This window comes from Plectropomus leopardus, chromosome 21 (assembly GCF_026936395.1).
Source record: "Plectropomus leopardus strain MGB_pleo_1.0 chromosome 21, ASM2693639v1, whole genome shotgun sequence".
In the NCBI taxonomy this organism is placed as follows: Eukaryota; Metazoa; Chordata; class Actinopteri; order Perciformes; family Serranidae; genus Plectropomus; species Plectropomus leopardus.
This window is the reverse complement of record NC_142196.1, coordinates 12,660,669-12,679,872: the sequence shown is the minus strand read 5'-3', so window position 1 is coordinate 12,679,872 and position 19,204 is coordinate 12,660,669. Positions and strand designations below refer to the sequence as shown.

General features: G+C 39.4%; 2 protein-coding genes across 5 annotated transcripts in view; one reads left to right on the top strand and one right to left on the bottom strand.

Moving 5' to 3' along the window:
* Window positions 1–7,980, bottom strand: part of pip4k2aa (phosphatidylinositol-5-phosphate 4-kinase, type II, alpha a) — a 38,579-nt gene extending 30,599 nt beyond the window's left edge. For 2 of the 4 annotated variants that reach the window (XM_042510468.2, XM_088071667.1), the window contains exon 1: window positions 6,974–7,980. In XM_042510468.2, coding sequence (XP_042366402.1) covers window positions 6,974–7,114 — 141 coding nt within the window. In that variant the 5' untranslated portion in view covers window positions 7,115–7,980. The remainder of the gene's footprint in view (window positions 1–6,973) is intronic. The other 2 variants (XM_088071666.1, XM_042510469.2) reach the window with 2 other exon arrangements.
* Window positions 7,981–10,471: 2,491 nt separating this feature from the next.
* Window positions 10,472–19,063, top strand: armc3 (armadillo repeat containing 3). The gene is made up of 18 exons (XM_042510805.2): window positions 10,472–10,659; window positions 10,784–10,850; window positions 11,486–11,603; window positions 11,994–12,119; window positions 12,363–12,431; window positions 12,527–12,702; window positions 12,796–12,990; window positions 13,188–13,371; window positions 13,496–13,648; window positions 13,733–13,841; window positions 14,988–15,237; window positions 15,483–15,619; window positions 15,859–16,027; window positions 16,272–16,366; window positions 17,540–17,623; window positions 17,897–18,064; window positions 18,310–18,472; window positions 18,711–19,063. The coding sequence occupies exons 2-18, from the start codon at window positions 10,803–10,805 to the stop codon at window positions 18,918–18,920; spliced, it is 2,454 nt and encodes an 817-aa protein (XP_042366739.2). The 5' UTR covers window positions 10,472–10,659; window positions 10,784–10,802; the 3' UTR covers window positions 18,921–19,063.
* The last annotated feature ends 141 nt before the right edge of the window (window positions 19,064–19,204 follow it).

The window sequence follows — 19,204 nt, the reverse complement described above, 5'->3', positions numbered from 1 at the left end:
GCTGCGCTCAATAACAATAACAAGAAATTTGTTGCAAACTCTTTCACTGTCTCTTTGCCTGTGGTAATTAAAAAATTGTGAAACATCAACTCAACACAACCATCTTTTTTGCATTAAAAGGACAAGAGCAGGTGACACGCACCAGCAGGTTATGAGCTCCTAGACTCAAAACCATGATTTCACAGTGGGTGCCTTAAACTGTGAGAAAGCTGCTTTCCAGCTGGTGAAAAATCTACTCAAACATCAACGGTGGAACATGATCTGATATGCACTATAAAACACCAAGGACTTACAAAAAGAACTGACAGACTAGCCAGGGCTCAGGATTACGCCCTTTTTTAACGATTCACAAATTATGTGAGGGTGACACTGTAAGCTCGATACTGACTTTCTACTGCAGAAACAAAACTCCTGACACATAATGCACCTTGAAACATTTTTAGAATTAGCTTGTCATACTGAGAATAGTATTTTCAGTGACACTGTTGGGGCCTAAATGCATTCCAATAAATCTCACAATAGACTGTGTTGGTCCAACAACTTAACACCACAAAGGGGTTGGACTTGCATTCTGTAAAGTGTCTTGTGGTGGTTTTGCAACATTAATTCACTGTAGATGTTTTACCAAGCTCTCTTTTTTTTCTTTAAGAACCAAAATAAAAAGAACCAAACATGGAATGAGTATTAATGTATTAAGGAGTCAAGATTTACTTTTTTTAACTTATGCACAAGATCCACTGTTTTCATAAAGAATATAAAGTGTGTTACAGGACACGACTAACATAAAATTGGTCAACTGGCTGGTGTATCCTGTAAGCTATATTTGTGCTTAGTGTCTGTTCTGTTCATGTCAGCACATATTCAGTACAAGTTTAAGAGAAGGGCTATCCCTCTCAAACTGATATTAAGCGAGGCAGAAGGCTAGTTTCACAATATAGAGTAAAAGGGGAAAGAGACTAATTTACATAAACACTCTGATGTAGCCAAATCATAATTTGTGAACTCAGTGCAACAAAAAATAGATTCTAGAGAGACAAGGCCTATTTCTTTATACTCGCCACCAGGCATAAGCCTGAGGAGAATTACGCGTTTCATCGTGTGTGTGACTACGTGTGTCTATATCTGTCTGTCTGCACCTAATCTCACATACTATTGGATCCATCTACCTAATGTTTTCTGTGTATATTTATGCCTGTATGCTGAAGGCCCTCTCAAGTTGCAGTAATTCGCAATTTTTGAAAACCTGTTTTTATGTCTCTAGTTTATAAAGACATTGACTACTGACTCCCTTAAAAGGCCAGTAGGAACCGCAAGTGCTTCAGTTATATTGTTTCTGTTATGGATAATCTAGGTTCTAGGGAGAATATTGTTTCAGCTAATCACTATATACAAGGCAGTTGGGGGCTTCTTTTAGTGGCATTTTCATGCTGAAATTGACATTTTTCATTGCTGGTGTTTAGGAAGTGTTCCTGTCCAAATTTGCACACCAAGGTAAGACAATTGTGGTTTGTATTAGGAATTCAATCAAACATTTCAGCAGTGATCCTTTAAAACATCCAATTATGTCAGCCAGCTGCTGAAATGCCTTTTTTGGTTAACTCAGCACTCATGGTGGCAATACACTGGGCAAATTTGAGGTCAATGTGACAGGGCAATGTGCTGCCAATAGGAACTAACATACACTGAATACCTTTGTAATTTTTTTTTTTAAGATTTTTTTTGGCATTTAGCCTTTATCAGGACAGATCAATGGCATGAAAGGGGGAGAGAGAGTGGGGACTACATGCAGCAAAGGGCCTTGAGTGGGAGTTGAACCTGAGGCTGCTGTGGCAAGGACACTTCCTTTATTTATGAGGCACCTGCTTTACCCACACAGCCACCGACACCTCCATACCTTTGTAAATTTTGTACAAAATCATGTAGCAGAACTCATTTCCAGCAATCGGCCAGACTATAAAACAACCCTTACATAGTCTAGTGTAGACCACAGTTTGGCCTTTGTCAAAGTTTGCTCTTATTTTGAGTATCCGCAAATTAATTTCATACCTACTATGTTATGATCCTAAACACTTGGGCACTATGTAAAATGAATATATCCCCGTTTTTGTTCCACTACTCATACGCACAGCATGCCCTGCACTTCCTGTCCTCCACCCACATGCCCCCAAACACACCTGGCTGATATCTACTCTCTGTTGGGCTCACTATTCTAGTTTGTAATGTCATTCAGCCTAAGAATCAGGGGATGCTTTTTGAGATTGATTATGGAGACTCAGGTTTGTTTGAGCTGCATTCACTAAGCTCCAGCAGTTACAACTGAGATTTCTTTGGCCTCAATCTATTTCTGTAAAACCATGAGCTGTGTAACCTATTTGGGCCCTGAAGGATGCGAGTACAATTTCAAAGTATTAGGATTAAAGCAAAAATTGGCTACCTGTCAACAAAGGTTATTTTCAGCAAGCTGCCACGCACACCTTTTGCCACACAAAGGTATTTGAAAACACAAATCCCTTGCTTTCCTCAACCATGACACAAGAATCATTTGGAGGACATACACTGAATGTCCTGGATCACGTAAATGTCTCATCTTGGCACTCCATTAGACTTTTTTTTTAGGTAAAAACTTTGCTTTATTAGACCAACAGAGGGGTAGTATCTGTGACTCTTCTGTATTGTCTAGAGTGATTACTTGGCCAGTCTCCCCTCTTAGCAGGTTCAGTTGTTTCAATTGCACCCGGACTGATAACACTGTAAGAAGTATGGTTTTCAGGAGGCACCAAAGTGGATGCTTTTGACTAGGAGGCCACAGTGGATATGTAGGGGCGGGGGGTTACATTTTGCAGAACATGTGCATGTGTTTACATGTTGCCTCTGCAGACTGGTTGCATTCTCAGGCCTCCCTTTAAATTCATTCCTTTACAGCGTCCTGTTATGTACAAGTGGAGTTTACTTTTGCAAACTTCAGTCTGTAAAGTAACCTTACATTAACATTTCCAAACTGCAGCTTTCACACCTCCTGGAAGTAACTCAGTGGCTCAATCTGGTGACCTGGCATGGAGTGTCATTTTTATGTTGCCAATGGTATGAGAAATGGAGTGCCTTAACAAGTGGTGAGAAAAACAGCAGGGAAGGCAGCCTAAGGCATAAGAAGGAAATGTGCTGGCGGCAGTCCTGCTCTGTGTTATGCAATCCAAGAGAAGAGTTTGAACATGTAGATTCTTCAAACTTGTGTAGGTTTTTATGGTTGGTTTCATTAGACCGCAGTTTTAAGACACTTGAATCAGAGGGAGTTTCTGATATGAGCCTAGATTACTCTTTCAATTGGATGTGCACACATAAACAGATTACATAATAATGCCAATGCAACTCTGTATTAAAATTTTGATATTTTAATAAATGTATCTAATAAAATAACATTTTTAATAAAACATCAATCTTGACAGATACTATAGGATTTTGTGTGCTTTGTGAGGAAATAAAGCTGATGTCATATCTGACATTGCATCAATGTTCATCCATCTCAGGCATTTCAAGTGACATTCAAAAAGTGAATGATTTAATCAGTACTGCATGTATGGAGGTAAACCTCTTGTGAACCTTATTTTGCACCCTCAGACTTAACACCACAGCCAGGTGACTTAATCTACCTACAGACTACAGCTTAGATACAAAACAACACCTCTGTTTTTTTGGCTGCCTTGTCCTCACATCACTTAGGCTATCTAGAGGCTACATAATCCACACTAAACTCCCTCTCTTAACTCTAGGCCAAATATCAACATGGTTAGTATTGACTCCATCATCAATGTGCCCTCAGCAATGTGCATCTATGACGCTGATGTCCATCAAACACCCAAAGATTCCTTAACCCAATACAGAGATACTGAGTAAGACAAAAAGACTAAATAAGAAAATGAATTACAGTTCTGTTATATTGAATAGAGGTTTGGTTTCTAGAACATCAGTATGAGTTTTCAAAGCAACACGAAACAACAAATAGAGCTCAAAAGAGGCCAAATCAGCTCTACACAAATTGCTGGTGCATTAGCTAAAAACTGCAAACTCATTTGATATGACAAAGACAGCAGACTTTTACGTCATGTCAAACTGCAACAACAAACAGAAAAAGGGGTCCAAAATTGTGCATTTCAAAAATATGTCAGACGTGGTATGCAGTATACAGGAAGCTGAAATAGCACAAATTGGCATGCAACCTTGACATAACCCACTTTTGTAGTGATGTTTACAGTAGCCATCTAGTTACAAAGTTTCAGTTACAGTGCAGTTCTGCAATGTCAATCCCCCGTATTTACCTAGGCTATAGTTGGGCTCTTGTAGACAGATGTCTAAATAGTATTCCTCTGACATATGAAGTTAATATAAAATCAATATTAATGTCCAAATGAAAGCTGTTATGGAACTAGTCTCAAAATATTTAAATTCCTCATGAGAATCCTCCTAATTCTGAATTAATTTTCTAAAGCAGGCTCTACTGTCTCAAAGTGTTTAACCACTGCCTCAAAAACAAACAGAAAAAAAAGATCAAGAAAGCAGAGCGACATTGCATGAAAGGGCCAAAATTATCATCATCTTTTACACCATTTGCTACCCCATGGGAACAATTTCTTACTGATCTATAAATAGACATTTATATACTAAATGAACAAATGAGTGATGCTGCTTACTTATTGCTTCGTACTTTTTGCTTACACTTCGGAAAGCAGCTCAATCTTAAACACCAGATAAAACATGCAGTAGCCTGGTTTGCTGCAATTACCAGTGGTGGAATGTAACCAAGTACATTTACTCAAGTACTGGACTTAAGTACAAATTTGAAATACTTGTACCTTACTGGACTATGTTTTTTTTAAGCTGCATGCACTCCTCCACTGCATTTGAGAAGAAAAATGCTTAAGCTACTAGTTATTTTTTTCTCAAGGTTTTTGCATAAAAAGCACAAGTTTATAACATATGATGTTTTGTTATAAATTAAACTACCAGTTACTACAAGTACAGCTGTAACAATTAGTTGACTAATCAAATAGACAATTTACAGAAATTTAAATAGCTATTAACTATTTTTGATCAACATTTCAGTCATTTTTAATTTAGGGAGTGAAGGTTATATATATTAATAAGATTGTTTGAGTGACAGACATGAAAGAAACCTTAGATAATATGCCGTAGTCCACTGATCACTGCACCGTCTCCTTGTGTGTTATAATAATGTGTACGAAACATTGGTTAAAGGTTTAATACTTGGGGATTTGGTGCAAGAAATATTTGTATGTCCTCTGCTTGCCAAGTTTGCTCTCTCTCTCCAACATATGAGTATTGGCCCAGTGCAAATATTCAGCAAAGGAAGAAAAAGAGTGCAGAGATAAGCTGTCTTGCATGGGAGGATCTGCTCTCTCATGACACAGACCCCTAGAAGCTTATCCTACATGTACACAACAGGAAGCCGAAGCCAAAGCCAAAGACAAGTTTGACACATACACATACACACATACACACATACACACACACACACACACACACACACACACACACACACACACACACAACACTTTACAGGGTTCCTACAGCTTATGGCAAGGTACATTTAATAGTTTTTTTTTTTTATGATTTTCTAATAACCAAAATATAAAAATTACATTTTGCCCAAATGGTTATTGTAACATAAAATATATCATTTCTGTTCACTGAAGAAGTTAGATTATCTACATCAAATAAAATATTATAATTCTTTTAAGAGTGGAACGTATGGAAGATAGTTAAAATATAATATTATGATAAAGGTATCTATTTGGTTACAAACAGGAGTGTGAAATATCTGTCATTTCTGGCCTGTTTTCTTGACGATTCTTTGTTTCTCAATCTGCATGTGTATATTGAGTTTAAGAAAATACATTTATTAATTATTTCACACACACACACACACACACACACACACACAATAGATATCTGCAATTATTTTGAAATTTTGTGATGCAAATGTCAAGAAAAAAAATTAATAAAATCCTACTTCCTATGCCTTCACATTTTAAGACTTTTGAAAGATTCATTTAAGTCAATTTAATACTAATTAAGTGCTTTTTTCAGGTCAGTGAATTCAATGCCTTTTAAAACTTTTTAAGGACCCACGGGAACCCTGATTTTAAGTGCATAGATCAAAAATTATGCAATACTAATACCATGGGAATTACAACTTTACAAAGCTTTCTAAAACTAACATCACTAATCACTAATAATTGAAGTCAGTCTCACATTTATATCGACATTACTCTAGCGAACCACTGGACAGATTACTTTGTATTAATCTACTGCAATAACACAAAGGCTCATAGCTGACAGCAAGTAAGGCATAATGTGGCACATCAAAGGTCGAGGGAGACATAATGTGCAAAAGTCTTAGGCCACTTTAAACTTTGCTTTTTAGCAAGGTAATAATGATCATACATTTTTATTTCTCAGTAGTTGCTTTACTAAAATACATGAAACATCTATGCAATACTACAAATGCAAATATTTCAGAAATGATTACTTCAACTAGCTAAAGTTGCAAGTATTTAGCCTGACCTCCCTTTCCTCTTAGAATGTCTTTAACTCTCTTGGGCAGACAATATGAGATTTACAACACTAATCTTTTGGTGTACTTACACCAGGTTATTTCAAGGTATGTCCAAAGCTTAATGTTGATTATCCGAGCTACCTTTTGTTGTGGTTGTACAATTCCATGTTTGGTCTTTATCCCTTTCTTTGTTGAGCATTACATACACAATGTGTGACAGTTTAACTCGCCGTAGGCTGACTACTGTACAAGACAAAGTCACAGTCAGATTATTCCATTCAAAATTCCAAAAAATACACGATTGTAATTTTGCATCTGCAAGGCATATCTATGGTGGCCTATGACTTTTGCACAATACTGTAACTGTGGATCATCATATGGACATTGGGTGGTCTGACTCACCGAATGGTTGACTCCCCACATAAGCACGCTGAGCAGAGGGTCGCTGGCACGGAAGAGCTTCACTTTCTGAGCCACGAAGTGTTTCTTCTTGGTCTTCGTTTTGCTCGCAATAGCTGCGGCAATGCTGCCCGCCGAAGCCATCTTTAAGCAAACAGGCTGGTTATTGCAGTCTGTGCGATAATCTTGACAGAGTGTCTTCCCTTGAAGCTGGCACAGTGGCCACTAGCTCACGACTCACTGATACAAATACTATTCATTTAGCCAGCTCGCAAATAGAAGTGCCCCAATTATTTTCTTCATCCAACGTCCCACTCGACGCTATGGCCCTTCCTCAACGAGGAAAAATGTGATAAAACACGACGTGTTTAAGCTAATACTGCTGCTCTCCTTCGCCTAACAGTCCACCGCTTCCCTCAGCCCACATCATAAGTCACCTCTCTTCCTTCCTTGACTAGTCTGGAGCTCTCCGCACCCCTGCGATGTGAGGTCTCACTGAGCTGGCGTTAGCATAGCCGAGTAGCTAGCTAGCAGCGGTAAACTCAGTGAAATTAATAAACGTACAAAATAAGGAGAATGTGCTCTGTGAAAAAACTCAGCCTTAAAACAAACGATTAAAATGACACATTAATAATGCTGAACGGCTGACTTAACGCTCCCGACTACCAGCTAGTCCCTCCGACCTTCGCTAGCGAGTCAGCTAGGCAGGGTTAGCCCACTGACGGCACAAAGCAGAACCGGACTCCGTTTACCACCAAGCTACCGTTAGCCTGCAAGCTAACTATTAACATTGGATAGCAGCTTACAACTAGCAAGCGGCTCAGCCCTCCTTTAACGCGCTTGTGGTCAGTCTGTAGAGATGACAGGGGTGTATCCTGTCATGTTCTTGCCCCGAGGAGCGGTTATTTGGACGTGATATCAACGGCTGGTCAACTCCGTCTGCAGCATTGAGGCTCATGTGTGCTGCTGTCAACTGACAGCTCGGCGGAGGGGAGGTGACAGCCTGCGCTTTGCAGTGTCTGCTGCGCTGATTCGCTGCAGCCCCCTCCCTCCACCGGGCCTATGCTACTTTTCTGTGCTTTTTAATAGCACACGGCAATCTTTTTATATCATCCGAAATTTGCATTTCGAATTGACAATGTCACAAATGAAACAAAATCCTTTGAGTGTCAGAATAAAGCATTCACTCCACCATTTTCAGGTGGGCATGTGAGTGCGTGGGCACGCTTGTTTGCAGCTCGTGTAATAATAATGCATTAGCAGAAAAAAAATGTTCATCATCCCAACCATCCCCCATCCTTGGCTTGCTTTCGTTTAGATTAATCTGAGGCTCATTTCAGGCAGAAGGGTGATAATGTCCCACACCCCCAGAGGTAATGTCTTTAGAGGTCATTTGGTTTTCTGGTGCACACTGTGCTGTTTCCACTGGCACATTGCTGTGTCAGTAAGAGCAAGAGGCCTCAACGTGCTGATGCTCCATAGAGCTCATTTGTTTTATGAGTCACCCTTCACACCAGCACATTTACCTCAATACAATTTCAATGACCTGCACAGGACAGACGGCCACCCCCTGAACACACACACACATACACACTACACTCAATCACACTGTGGCCTGCAACTTACCATTTTAACCCTATAATGCCAGTTGTATTACATTTGATACACATCTTACTGTGGCCTCCGTGTCATCCACATTCACAATACTTTCCTGATGAATGAAATCTTGACCTCATTGTATAAAATGACATGACATTTGGAACCCCCAAACACAAAAGTGGGATTTAAAGCCATATTCTCTGTAAAAACAAATCACACCCCTCTAAAATCACACAATTTTTCATAGCAAGAAACTGTAAAAAATGTAGGAAGATATTTACAGCTTCAGGGAGGGTCATAGTGAAATAAAATACATTTCGAAAATACTGAAGTTGGATCACAGCTTTCCCTCTGTTCTGATAAAGTAAAATCCCTAACAGATCCTAAACAATACAGCAGTAAAAAGGCAAAGTGCAGTATCTGCACTTTTTTGCAAAATTCACTTTTTTTGCACTAATTGAAAGCACAGTATCTGCTCTTCAATCTGTTAAAGTTTTGTTGGTCTTCTGTTTCAATTACCAGAGATATTTGGGTTTTTCGTTTTGCAGTATCTGCAAGAACGCAACATGAAACCATTGCAAAGTGCAACTGTCACCCACTGCAGTTTGCCTTGGTTTTACCATGAAGAATGTCAGAAACTGCAGTTTGCCTTTGTTTTAGGACCAACAATGAATATGAGGCTGCTAGTTACTGCTTCTATTTAGGCGGCATCCTGAACAAAGTGACAAAATGTGAAATTTTTGACAGCAGGAAAACATTCTGGAAGATGTCAATTTCCCATGGCCGAAAGCCAGTGGAACTTGCATCGGACCGTGGGGCAGACAAAAATGGTTTTAACCAGTTTTAACCATGACTAATTATCATTTTGCAAAATGACATACAGTAGCCTACATGAAAGCCTGTTATGTTTGCTTGTAGATGTTTGCTTGTTAACCATAACCAATTATAATTTTGCTAGATAACCCATGCAGTGACTGGTGTTGTGTCAGTAACATGTATAAACGTACAAACATGAATTTAGTAAAATTAGTTTGATGTTGGATGAACAAAGGTGGTCTTGTTAACACAGCAAGAATCCAGACAATAAAAGTTTTCATGTTGCTTGATACCAAATAAGCAACTACCATGTAAAATATTGGCAGACTCATAACCAAATCACAACAAAAACTATAAAACAACTTTGATTTGTGGGTGAGAAAGACATTTGACCAATTATAGGAGAGCACTGCAGGTCATTTTACATGGCTGGACTTTATCTGTGTGCTGTAGGGGACATCCTTTTTTTGGGTTTAAGATTTGATTTGAAATTTTATAAACAAAATTTAACAGGAGCATTTGCCCTAGCCATTCAATCAATCCCCGTGTGTAGAGGAAATCCTGCATTACATAGACTTGTATTAAGTAATAGAATAACAGACATTTATATTTATTTTTTAATTTTTATTTTAAATGATATCTTTTAAAAATAGAATGGAATAGACATTTTCTGTCCACTCAATTACATGGATAACTAAGAAATTGCTCGCACAATTTTACTTACTGCTTACTATTATATGGCCATATATTTATACTGCAGTAAAACAAAGGCAAAGCGCAGTTTTATCCATAAAGCTGCCAAGGTCAGTCTGAGGGTTAAATTGCAATATGCTTGAAATTCACTGCACTCCCATCTAATCAATCATGCACTTGGTAGTTAATATAATATAATTTGATGCTTACATATAATTTGATTCTTACATTTGACTGACAAAAAAACACAAAAAGCTGTTTTTCTCAGTCTGGGATTTTTGCAGATACTGCACGTTGGCTTTGCAAGGCAGAATAGCTCTAACCCCCATTTAGCCAAACGTGGCAAGTGTTGCCTAGCAACGGGGTGTCAACCTCCTTTTCCACAACACTAAACTTACAGTCTGCGTCGTCTCGCCGGCTGTCATACAAATTATGAATCTTAAACTTGAGCTGAAGTGTCGAACAAAATAGTTAAGTCATAGTGAACAATTGAGAAATTTATCAGCAATTCTGTCTGTTAGAGTGTCGCTTGTGAAGACTGCTAACGTAACGGAGCAGTGAGCAACCCACCGAGCTGTCAGGTTAGCTTTGTAGTTTAGCTAGCATAGCTACTTCACGACTACAGTTTATAGGGTTGATTGCATTAAGACGCTATTGGACTATCTGTGATTAATAAACGCTGTTTACACCAATATTGTTGAACAGTTTCTCTCTGGATCACATAATGGGAAAGAAGGTGAAGAAGGAGAGCGAAACTCCATGCAAGGAAACGGTGAGACATTATTAAAACGTACGTCTAGTTACCTTTAGGGAATGTACTTTATTTATCAGAGTACGGGGTGGCTGGGGTGTGATTTGGAGGTTTGTTTTATATCAGGACCCTCCCTGGAGCTACAGATATTTTTTCTTGAGCCTGCATGAGTGACTGGGGGAAAATGAATGACCCTCCCTTCCCCATAAATAACCATATTTCACAGTTTCTGGAGATGATAAATTGTGTGACTTTAGAGATTTATAAAAAAAAAAAAACCAAAAAAAAAAACCTAAACTAAACATGTCTTTAAAATCCACTTGCAGGTTTTGGGGCTCTGAGGGTGTTTAAAATAAATGCAAATACAACAATTTAATTGAATGCTGCTCCTCTAAACCAAATAAAAAAACTTAACTCCTTCCCCAGTGCTTCAAAATTTATCTGAAGTGCCTCTCCTGCTCTGCACCACTCCCTCCCCTCTAATAAATAACAGATAGTCCCTTACTCTTTTGTAAAAGCCTAACAAATGTGTTTCTGAAAGGTTTGCATATTCCATATCCATTGAAACAAATGCCCATTGCCTAAAATGTATATTTCAGGGACAGATATAATCATTTATGAAGCATTTACATCTCTCCCTGTCTCTCCACACACAGTTCGAGCCTCTACCTGTTGAGGGCAAAACTCCAGCAACAGTAGTGCTGCTGCTGAGCTCCCCAGAGGAGGACATCCTATTCAAAGCATGTGAAGCAATCCACACATTTGCAGAAAAAGGTACAGCAAGCTACGAACTGCTATTCCTTACACCGGTATATATTTATACATATTTCTTATTTTCATTTTTTGGTGAGCAACCCTGCAGCTTATTTCCTGTCATTTACCGAGAAATCTACATTACCATCTCATTTGTCGCCATTCTGTGCTCCATAAAGCACTTGTATACCTTTCTATATCAAGAGCTGACATGTCTAAAATGATCAATATCATAGGCAAATTACTATATTGACCACCGCCCCATTTTAACTTTAATTCCCACTTCTGCAATATTAGTTTATATTAAATCACATTGCAAAGTTTACTCAACAGATACACAATAAATGCCCACAGGCACTCTGCCTGGCACCATGCTGAATTTCCCTGTTAACTGTCTCCCCCTGTTGTTAGGAGATGAGAACAAGCTTTCTCTGTTGGGACTCGGAGCATTGGAGCCTCTCTGTCAGCTCATCACTCACAAAAACAAACTGGTCAGACGCAACGCTTTCATGGCCCTGGGCACCATGGCCACCAATGGTGTGTCACACAACACAATCAATGCACACTCTCATTCTGAGTCATTTGGTGGCTTACAATGCAACAGATTTGACCATGCGGTTAACTTATGGACCAACTTCTATCTGCTTTTGAGCCGACTGTTTGGAGACCCATTGACTGGTTACAGTATTGTTTTATTTACTTAAAGACTGAGCGACTGATGGATTTACTCACTGAATAACTGCAACAGTTATTAACCTTGTCTCATGTTTTCACTAAAAGGTGATGTGAAGAATGCTCTGAAAAAAATAGATGTCATTCCATCGATCATTGACAAACTGTCACTTGAAGGCGAGTCATTTTGAACACAAGATAAAATAACTCAGAAGTAGATATTTACTGTGTATTAGCTGCAATAAACATCATGATTATCTCTCCTTTTCAAGAGGATACAGTTGTCCATGAGTTTGCAACACTGTGCCTGGCCTCTCTGTCAGTGGATTTCATCTGCAAGGTCCAGATCTTTGACAACAAGGGCCTGCCACCTTTAATCCTGCTTCTGTCCAGTTCAGACCCTGATGTGAAGAAGAACTCGCTAGAGATCATCTTTAACCTGGTTCAGGTGACTCAGTGTTCAAGCATAGAGAGAAGGTTACAAGTGTATTTGTGGTATTTAATTGCCTAATAGATTCAACATTCCTGCTCACTGTATAAGGATCAACAAAGTCGTCTGGCAGTACATGAGTTGGTCGGGATCCCTCCAATTCTGGAACTGTTGAAGTCGGACTTCCCTGTCATTCAGCATTTAGCTCTAAAGACGCTGCAGATTATCACAACTGATAAAGATACACGCAACACCTTCAGGGCAGAGCAAGGATTTGAGAAGCTCATGGATATCCTCAGCAACACGGTGGGTGTAAAAACAAGAATGCAATATGGAGAAGGTAATAATAACAGCCCAAATATGCAGTTTATGTTTGTACTATTAGCTGGAAACAGTACCTTTTGAATTATCACTTGTTGTAAACTCTTAATGCCCTTTCTGTCATTTAAAGTCTTTGTCCTCTATATCCTCTGAGCCCTATCTGTTTTTTTAATGTCTTGCAGGCCTTCACTGACCTCCATGCTGAGGCCTTAAAAGTAGTTGCTAACTGTGTGAGTGACAGTGAGAGCTTACAGCTAATCCACAAGGATGGAGGACTGACGAGGTTGATGGAGTTTGTTCTCACCCCCAGCACGCCTGAAGTCCAGTTCAGTGCTGTTAAATGCATCGCCAGGGTTGCTGAAAGCTGTAAGAACAGAAGGAGACAACAGATAATAAATTTCTCTTAACTTCCCAGCTATAGGTTTAAAAGTCCTAATAGTATATATAAAGCACTAATTTCATTTGTGTGTGTTTTCTGTGTTGGGTGTAGCTGAGAATCGCAAACTGCTCCATGAGCAGAATGTGGAGAAGGTTCTGGTAGAGCTTCTGTCTGTGGCGGACATAGGCATAAAAACAGCTGCCTGCAAGGCTGTGTCGGTTATGAGCTTCCACCTAGCCAGCAAAGACTGGTTTAGAGACCTGGGTACGTACAAATTCACACAACCACCTTAACACCAACACAATGTCCTTGATGCAGTGTGACTGAGTTGATTTATGTGTGTTTCAGGTGGTATCCCTGCAGTTGTACAGCTGTTGAAAAATGAAGATTTGGCATTGATAGAGGCAGTAACTCAGGCCCTCTCTAACCTCACACATAGCAACCAGCTCAACGCATAGTGAGTGACAATGACAATTGGGTAATAAAAATGTCATCTCTGCAGTAAGTTGCTCAAGGAAGACACATGAAATTAATAATCTCAGGGTCTTTTGACTGTGTATACCACAAAGTATTAACAATATGTGTAATTTAGTGCCAAACGTGTAAAACATTTAAAGTCCCATATTGTATTTAATCCAATTTCTAAGTCTTCTAAAGTCTTTCTAAATCAAGTAAAGTTGCTGTATAAACAATGCATTAAGTAAGAAAGTATTCAAATACTTACCCACAGAGAAATCCACACAGTCCATATACAGAGACTTTGCCTTTAAATGAGCCACCAGGAAATCTGCAAATTTTGATGTCACAACTAGTCAGTGTAGACTGTTTAAAATTTGAAACATAAACATTTTAAATTGGACTCTTTGTATATGCTGCTGGAATGACAATACAGAGATGTAGAGAAAGACACAGAAAGGATGACAAATCAGAGTAGACTAAGCTTTTTCAGGAGAGCTATTATAAAGAGAGAGGCATTAATCGGAGCATTGCACACAGTTGGTGAATACAGGTGTATTCAGGCAGACAGTTTGAGGAAAATAATGGCTAATTTTAACTTTAAAGCATGTAAACATGAAACACAGAGCACATGTGTGACTGAAAATGGGTATAATATTGGACCTTTTATTGGTAGGTTTGCAGTCTCTAAAACTGAGGCTTAGAGGGAGTATGTATTTTAAAGTTGAGCAGTGAGCCTTCCTCACCACTATTTCACAACTGATTTAATGCTTCATCCGTCTTCTCATGGTTCTCCCTCACTAAGTATCTCTTTACCTCTCTTGTCTCCCTTTTCTCATTTCATCTTCCAGCTTTTTATTCCCCTGACAAATCTTCTCTATACCCATCGTCTCTCACTGTCTGACTTCATATTTCAGTAATACTGTGTCCTTCCATTTTCAGGACATTTAACTCCGCCTCCCATGCATCATCCCCTTGCTAGCCTTACTATTAATGTTTGTTTTCCTTTATATTTATTTGTGCAAAGCACACAAATCAAACACACATTACATAAATTCTATGCGGTATGCTTTGTTATGAGACTCCATTTATAGTCAGCTCTGTAGGTTTGCAGTAAATCCCCCCTCCATTTCCTTGGTATCTGCAGTGCAGTGCATGAGGCGGGAGGCCATGAGATGCTTGTCCAGCAGCTGTATGCAAGCTGCCCCAGGACAGTGGCCAATTCTGCTGCCACACTTGGCAACATGGCAAGACAGGAAGTCATTCGCTGCAATATCTTGTCACATGGAGCCGTACAGGGTCTGGTGGAGCCAATGAAGTCGACAGATACACAGGTCCTGGTCAACACCACTCTGTGCCTGGAAGCTCTCGTCTGTGATGCAGAAGCAAGGGCAGAGGTTGGTGTTTGTGTGTTAAATGACTGTTCATACTGCTGACTTGTTCTCATGCATGCAAATGACAAAAATATTATGCAATCTAGAGAGGTTTGCATAAAGGAAATATCAGTTAGTTTTACTGATACTATTTTTTTAACAACAGCAAAACATAACAATATTTATTATAGACAATAGTTTCCTATAAATTGTCACACTATTTTTATGCTTTCCCTAACTACCTAAAATTCACCCCCTGTCCTACATAGCTACAAAATGCTGGAGGCCTTCACCCACTGGTCAGTTTGCTGCGCTCCCAGCACAAGGAAGTGCTGCACAATGCATGCTTGGCTATCAATGTCTGTGCCAGTGACGTGCCTGCTGCTGTGGAGATGTGCAAACTTGGGTAAGACACTGAAATATAAGACAACCGTAACATCAGGGCATGACTGATAAATTACAAAATGAAGAAATCTACTTGTGTGATGACAACTGCAGAGCACTTGAGCCAACTCTGAGTAGTCTATTATATAGCCAGTAGATGGCAGGATAGGACAGAATTTATGTGTGGTTCTTTAAGAGTGAGTTTTTGAGCATTTTTACATATATCATCAATGTCTGAACATCTGTGTATGTGTGTCTCAGAGCCCTGGAGATGCTTCAGGAAATCAACCAATCAGTGAATCGAAGGAGCAGCTTCAGCACGTTAGCCATGATCAGCCTGCTTAACTCCAACTTGTCTGTCAAATACAGCCTGACAGGTCATCTGGCCTCCACTGACATTATCACTGATGGCTTTTACGACACTGGGAAGGTGTGTGAATACTATTGAAACTGATGTGAAACTGAGGTCACTTAAAGAGATGTGAACTAAATTTTAAAAAAAAACAACAACAAGAAAAAAAAATCTCCAGAAAAAATCTGCAGATGCACTCATAATTTGTTGTTTTGGAACTTGTTGGACTGATCTGTTTCATGTTTCTTTTGTGAAGGAAACATACTGCAGAAAAGGATAGTTTAACATTTCTTACACATTCACATCTCTTTCTCCCTCTAAGGCTCGTGCAGGCCAAAGGATTCTGACTTTAGAGGAACTGTCCAAGCAGCCAGTCAACGAGCATCGGCCCATCATTGTTGTCAACACAACAATCGAGTATGTTATTTTGTCTTAAAAAACTAGATCTTAATAATCTCTCCTTTAGTATTTGTATGCATCATATACTAACCCAGTAAAATCTAAAGTGATTTATTAAGAATACATCCAGCAACTCCCCAAACTATGACAGCTAACTGGGCCTCTTTTGCACTACAAGTACTGTGTGAGTGGGAAACTAACAAGTACATCCACACAGATGGTGCTCTAGCATTAGCTGAGACTTGGCAGGTTTCCTACACTACGAGTCACACTGTGTAGTTTGTCTGCACAATTTATTGTGGCTGTTAGATTACTATCACCCTCCCCTTGTCCGCTCCAATCCAGTGCTCCACTTTCTCTCCTTCCCCCTCTCCCCATTGCCTTCAGTGTGCCCCATTAGCGTGGCCTCACAGGGTAAACGATCCCATTTTTTTAAGATGGCAACACACTCAAGGAGCTTTTGTATTTAGACTGATGGAGTTAAACTCACAGCAATACACAAGTGTACATGCCTGCACGGCCATGAAGATGCCTACACATAATACACATGCACACTGACTGAGACACACAATACAAAGACACTATATGTATTAAAGGCTGCAAAAGCATACCCACACTAATGCTCCTACAAGCTTCCAGCATTTTGATGAATTAACGTTACCAAAGAGAACAGTACCCCCTCAGGGTACCTCTGGTCCACCCAATTTCTACAATGTCCCTCCTTTAGCACACACATACACAACATCCCAGGCATTCTTAAACAGTGTGTTATGTAATCTTGATCTCATGTGGTCTCATCTACTGCTTAGTATTACCCAAGTTTAACCCATTAAGTATGTGTTGGTACTGGGTACCTTCTAATTTTCTCCTGGAATTTATGTAATAATAATATGTGCAGAGATGAAAAACAGCTACATGTTATTATTTATTATTGTTCATATATGTTTTCTACCTGTGTTTAATGCATATACTATTCTCTTGGATTCTGGCAAACTATTTCAGAGACTAGAACAATAGGACCTGTCTGACACAAACACATATATATTCCTATGTACATACTGGCATTACAAGCACAGACAGAGACGCCGAAACCTAATTAACTGTAAATATACAAAACTAACTATAAAAAATTTGAATAAGAATGCGGTATTTGGTTATGTAAACCATTTTATCCTCCTACTTCTGGTGCAGAGAGGCAGAGGATGTGCCAGAAGAGAGGCAGAGCAACCCATCAGAAACAGAAACCAGCAGCAAGGGAGACCGCAAGACACCAAGGTGAGAGTGTCTGTGTATGCGGGGGTGGGAATACGTACGGTATCATCATATGTAACACTGCCTTACTTATTTTTGCCACTAGTATATATCTTAACACATTCAACACACAATTCTTTGGCTGAAATTTTACAAAGATTTGTGTGATTTATGGACAGATTTTACAGGCAAAAATGTACTATTACCTCATTTTATGGTACTGTAAATCACCAATGATATTGCTATTTTTAAGACTGTGACTCGGATTTCTTTTTAATGTACTGTTTCTCTGTGCAGGAAGAAGAAGGAGGATGACAAACAAAAAGATGAGACCCAGCCTGAGTCTCCTACAGAGAAAGCATGGAAGATGATAGACGATGACTCGTTGCAGATTCTAGTTAAAGAGGTCAAGGAAACCATCCTCCGACTGAGTGATGAACGAGAGCAGTATGCTGCCTTGGCCAGGTGATGGATTCCTGCAGCCAGCTCATAACCAACATGCAGAGATGTTACTACAATTCCAGAAGAAAATCCTCTCATATTATATGATTGAAGCTAATAGAAAGGAGACACCCTGGAAACTGTATTTTGCACACTAACTTGTAAAGTGTTATAAAGGGAATGACAAAAAAAGAGAAAAAAGTGGCATGTAACAGCATTTTAAAGGTTTCTGTATTGTAATGGATTTTGTGCACGTGTTTAAATTTCAGGCTGGTGAGTGAAGCCATGGGTGGAGCTGTGGAGATGGAAAAGTTGCATGAATTCCCGTGGGTGCTGCACCTCAGCGAGCTCAAGTTTCAGCTTCAGTCTAATATTGTTCCCATTGGTCTGATCAGCAGGGGAATCTACTGCCATAGGGCACTTCTCTTTAAGGTACCACCAACCTAGTTCCCGTGAAACATCATCAACTTTTCCCCTCAGCAAAAATCCCTTTTCTTGCTCATTTTACATTTCAGCCACATCTTTAATATCTTATTTCAAGCTCCTTGGCTCAAAAATACCCAAATTCTCCACTAAAAGTATTTTTATTATAACCCTCTATATCAGTCTATTTTTATTTCTAAATCAGACTGTAATACCCTGACCTGTCTTCCCTCTTTGACTTTCTCAGTATCTGGCTGATTGCATTGGACTGAGCTGCACACTTGTTAGGGGTGAATACAACCGAGCTTGGAACGAGGTACTCCTCTTCAATGGGAACATCTCCAGGAATGAGCGCTCTTCACAGCCTTGCCGCTACATAGTAGACCTTATGCACCAGCCGGGAAGCCTGCTGAAAGCCAGTACCCCTGCTGCTGTGCAATACCAGACATTTAACTAATAGATAACTGATTCGTATTTTGTGGCAGACCTTTAAACCACACAATAGAGTATTATTTAGATTGTCATTTGATTATTTTGGTCCAGGTGAGGCCAAAAGGAAAATGATGTACGTTATCTTCTTAAATAAACACACTGTTATTACCTTGTTCTTCACCAAGGAGGGTTCATGTTATAGCTGCAGAGAAAAGACAAACAAACAATGCCACAGCTACAGTCTGAAAGTTGGACTTGGTCACCAGGGTGGTATTTAACTGCTGTGTATGCCTCCACTGAGGTTAAATC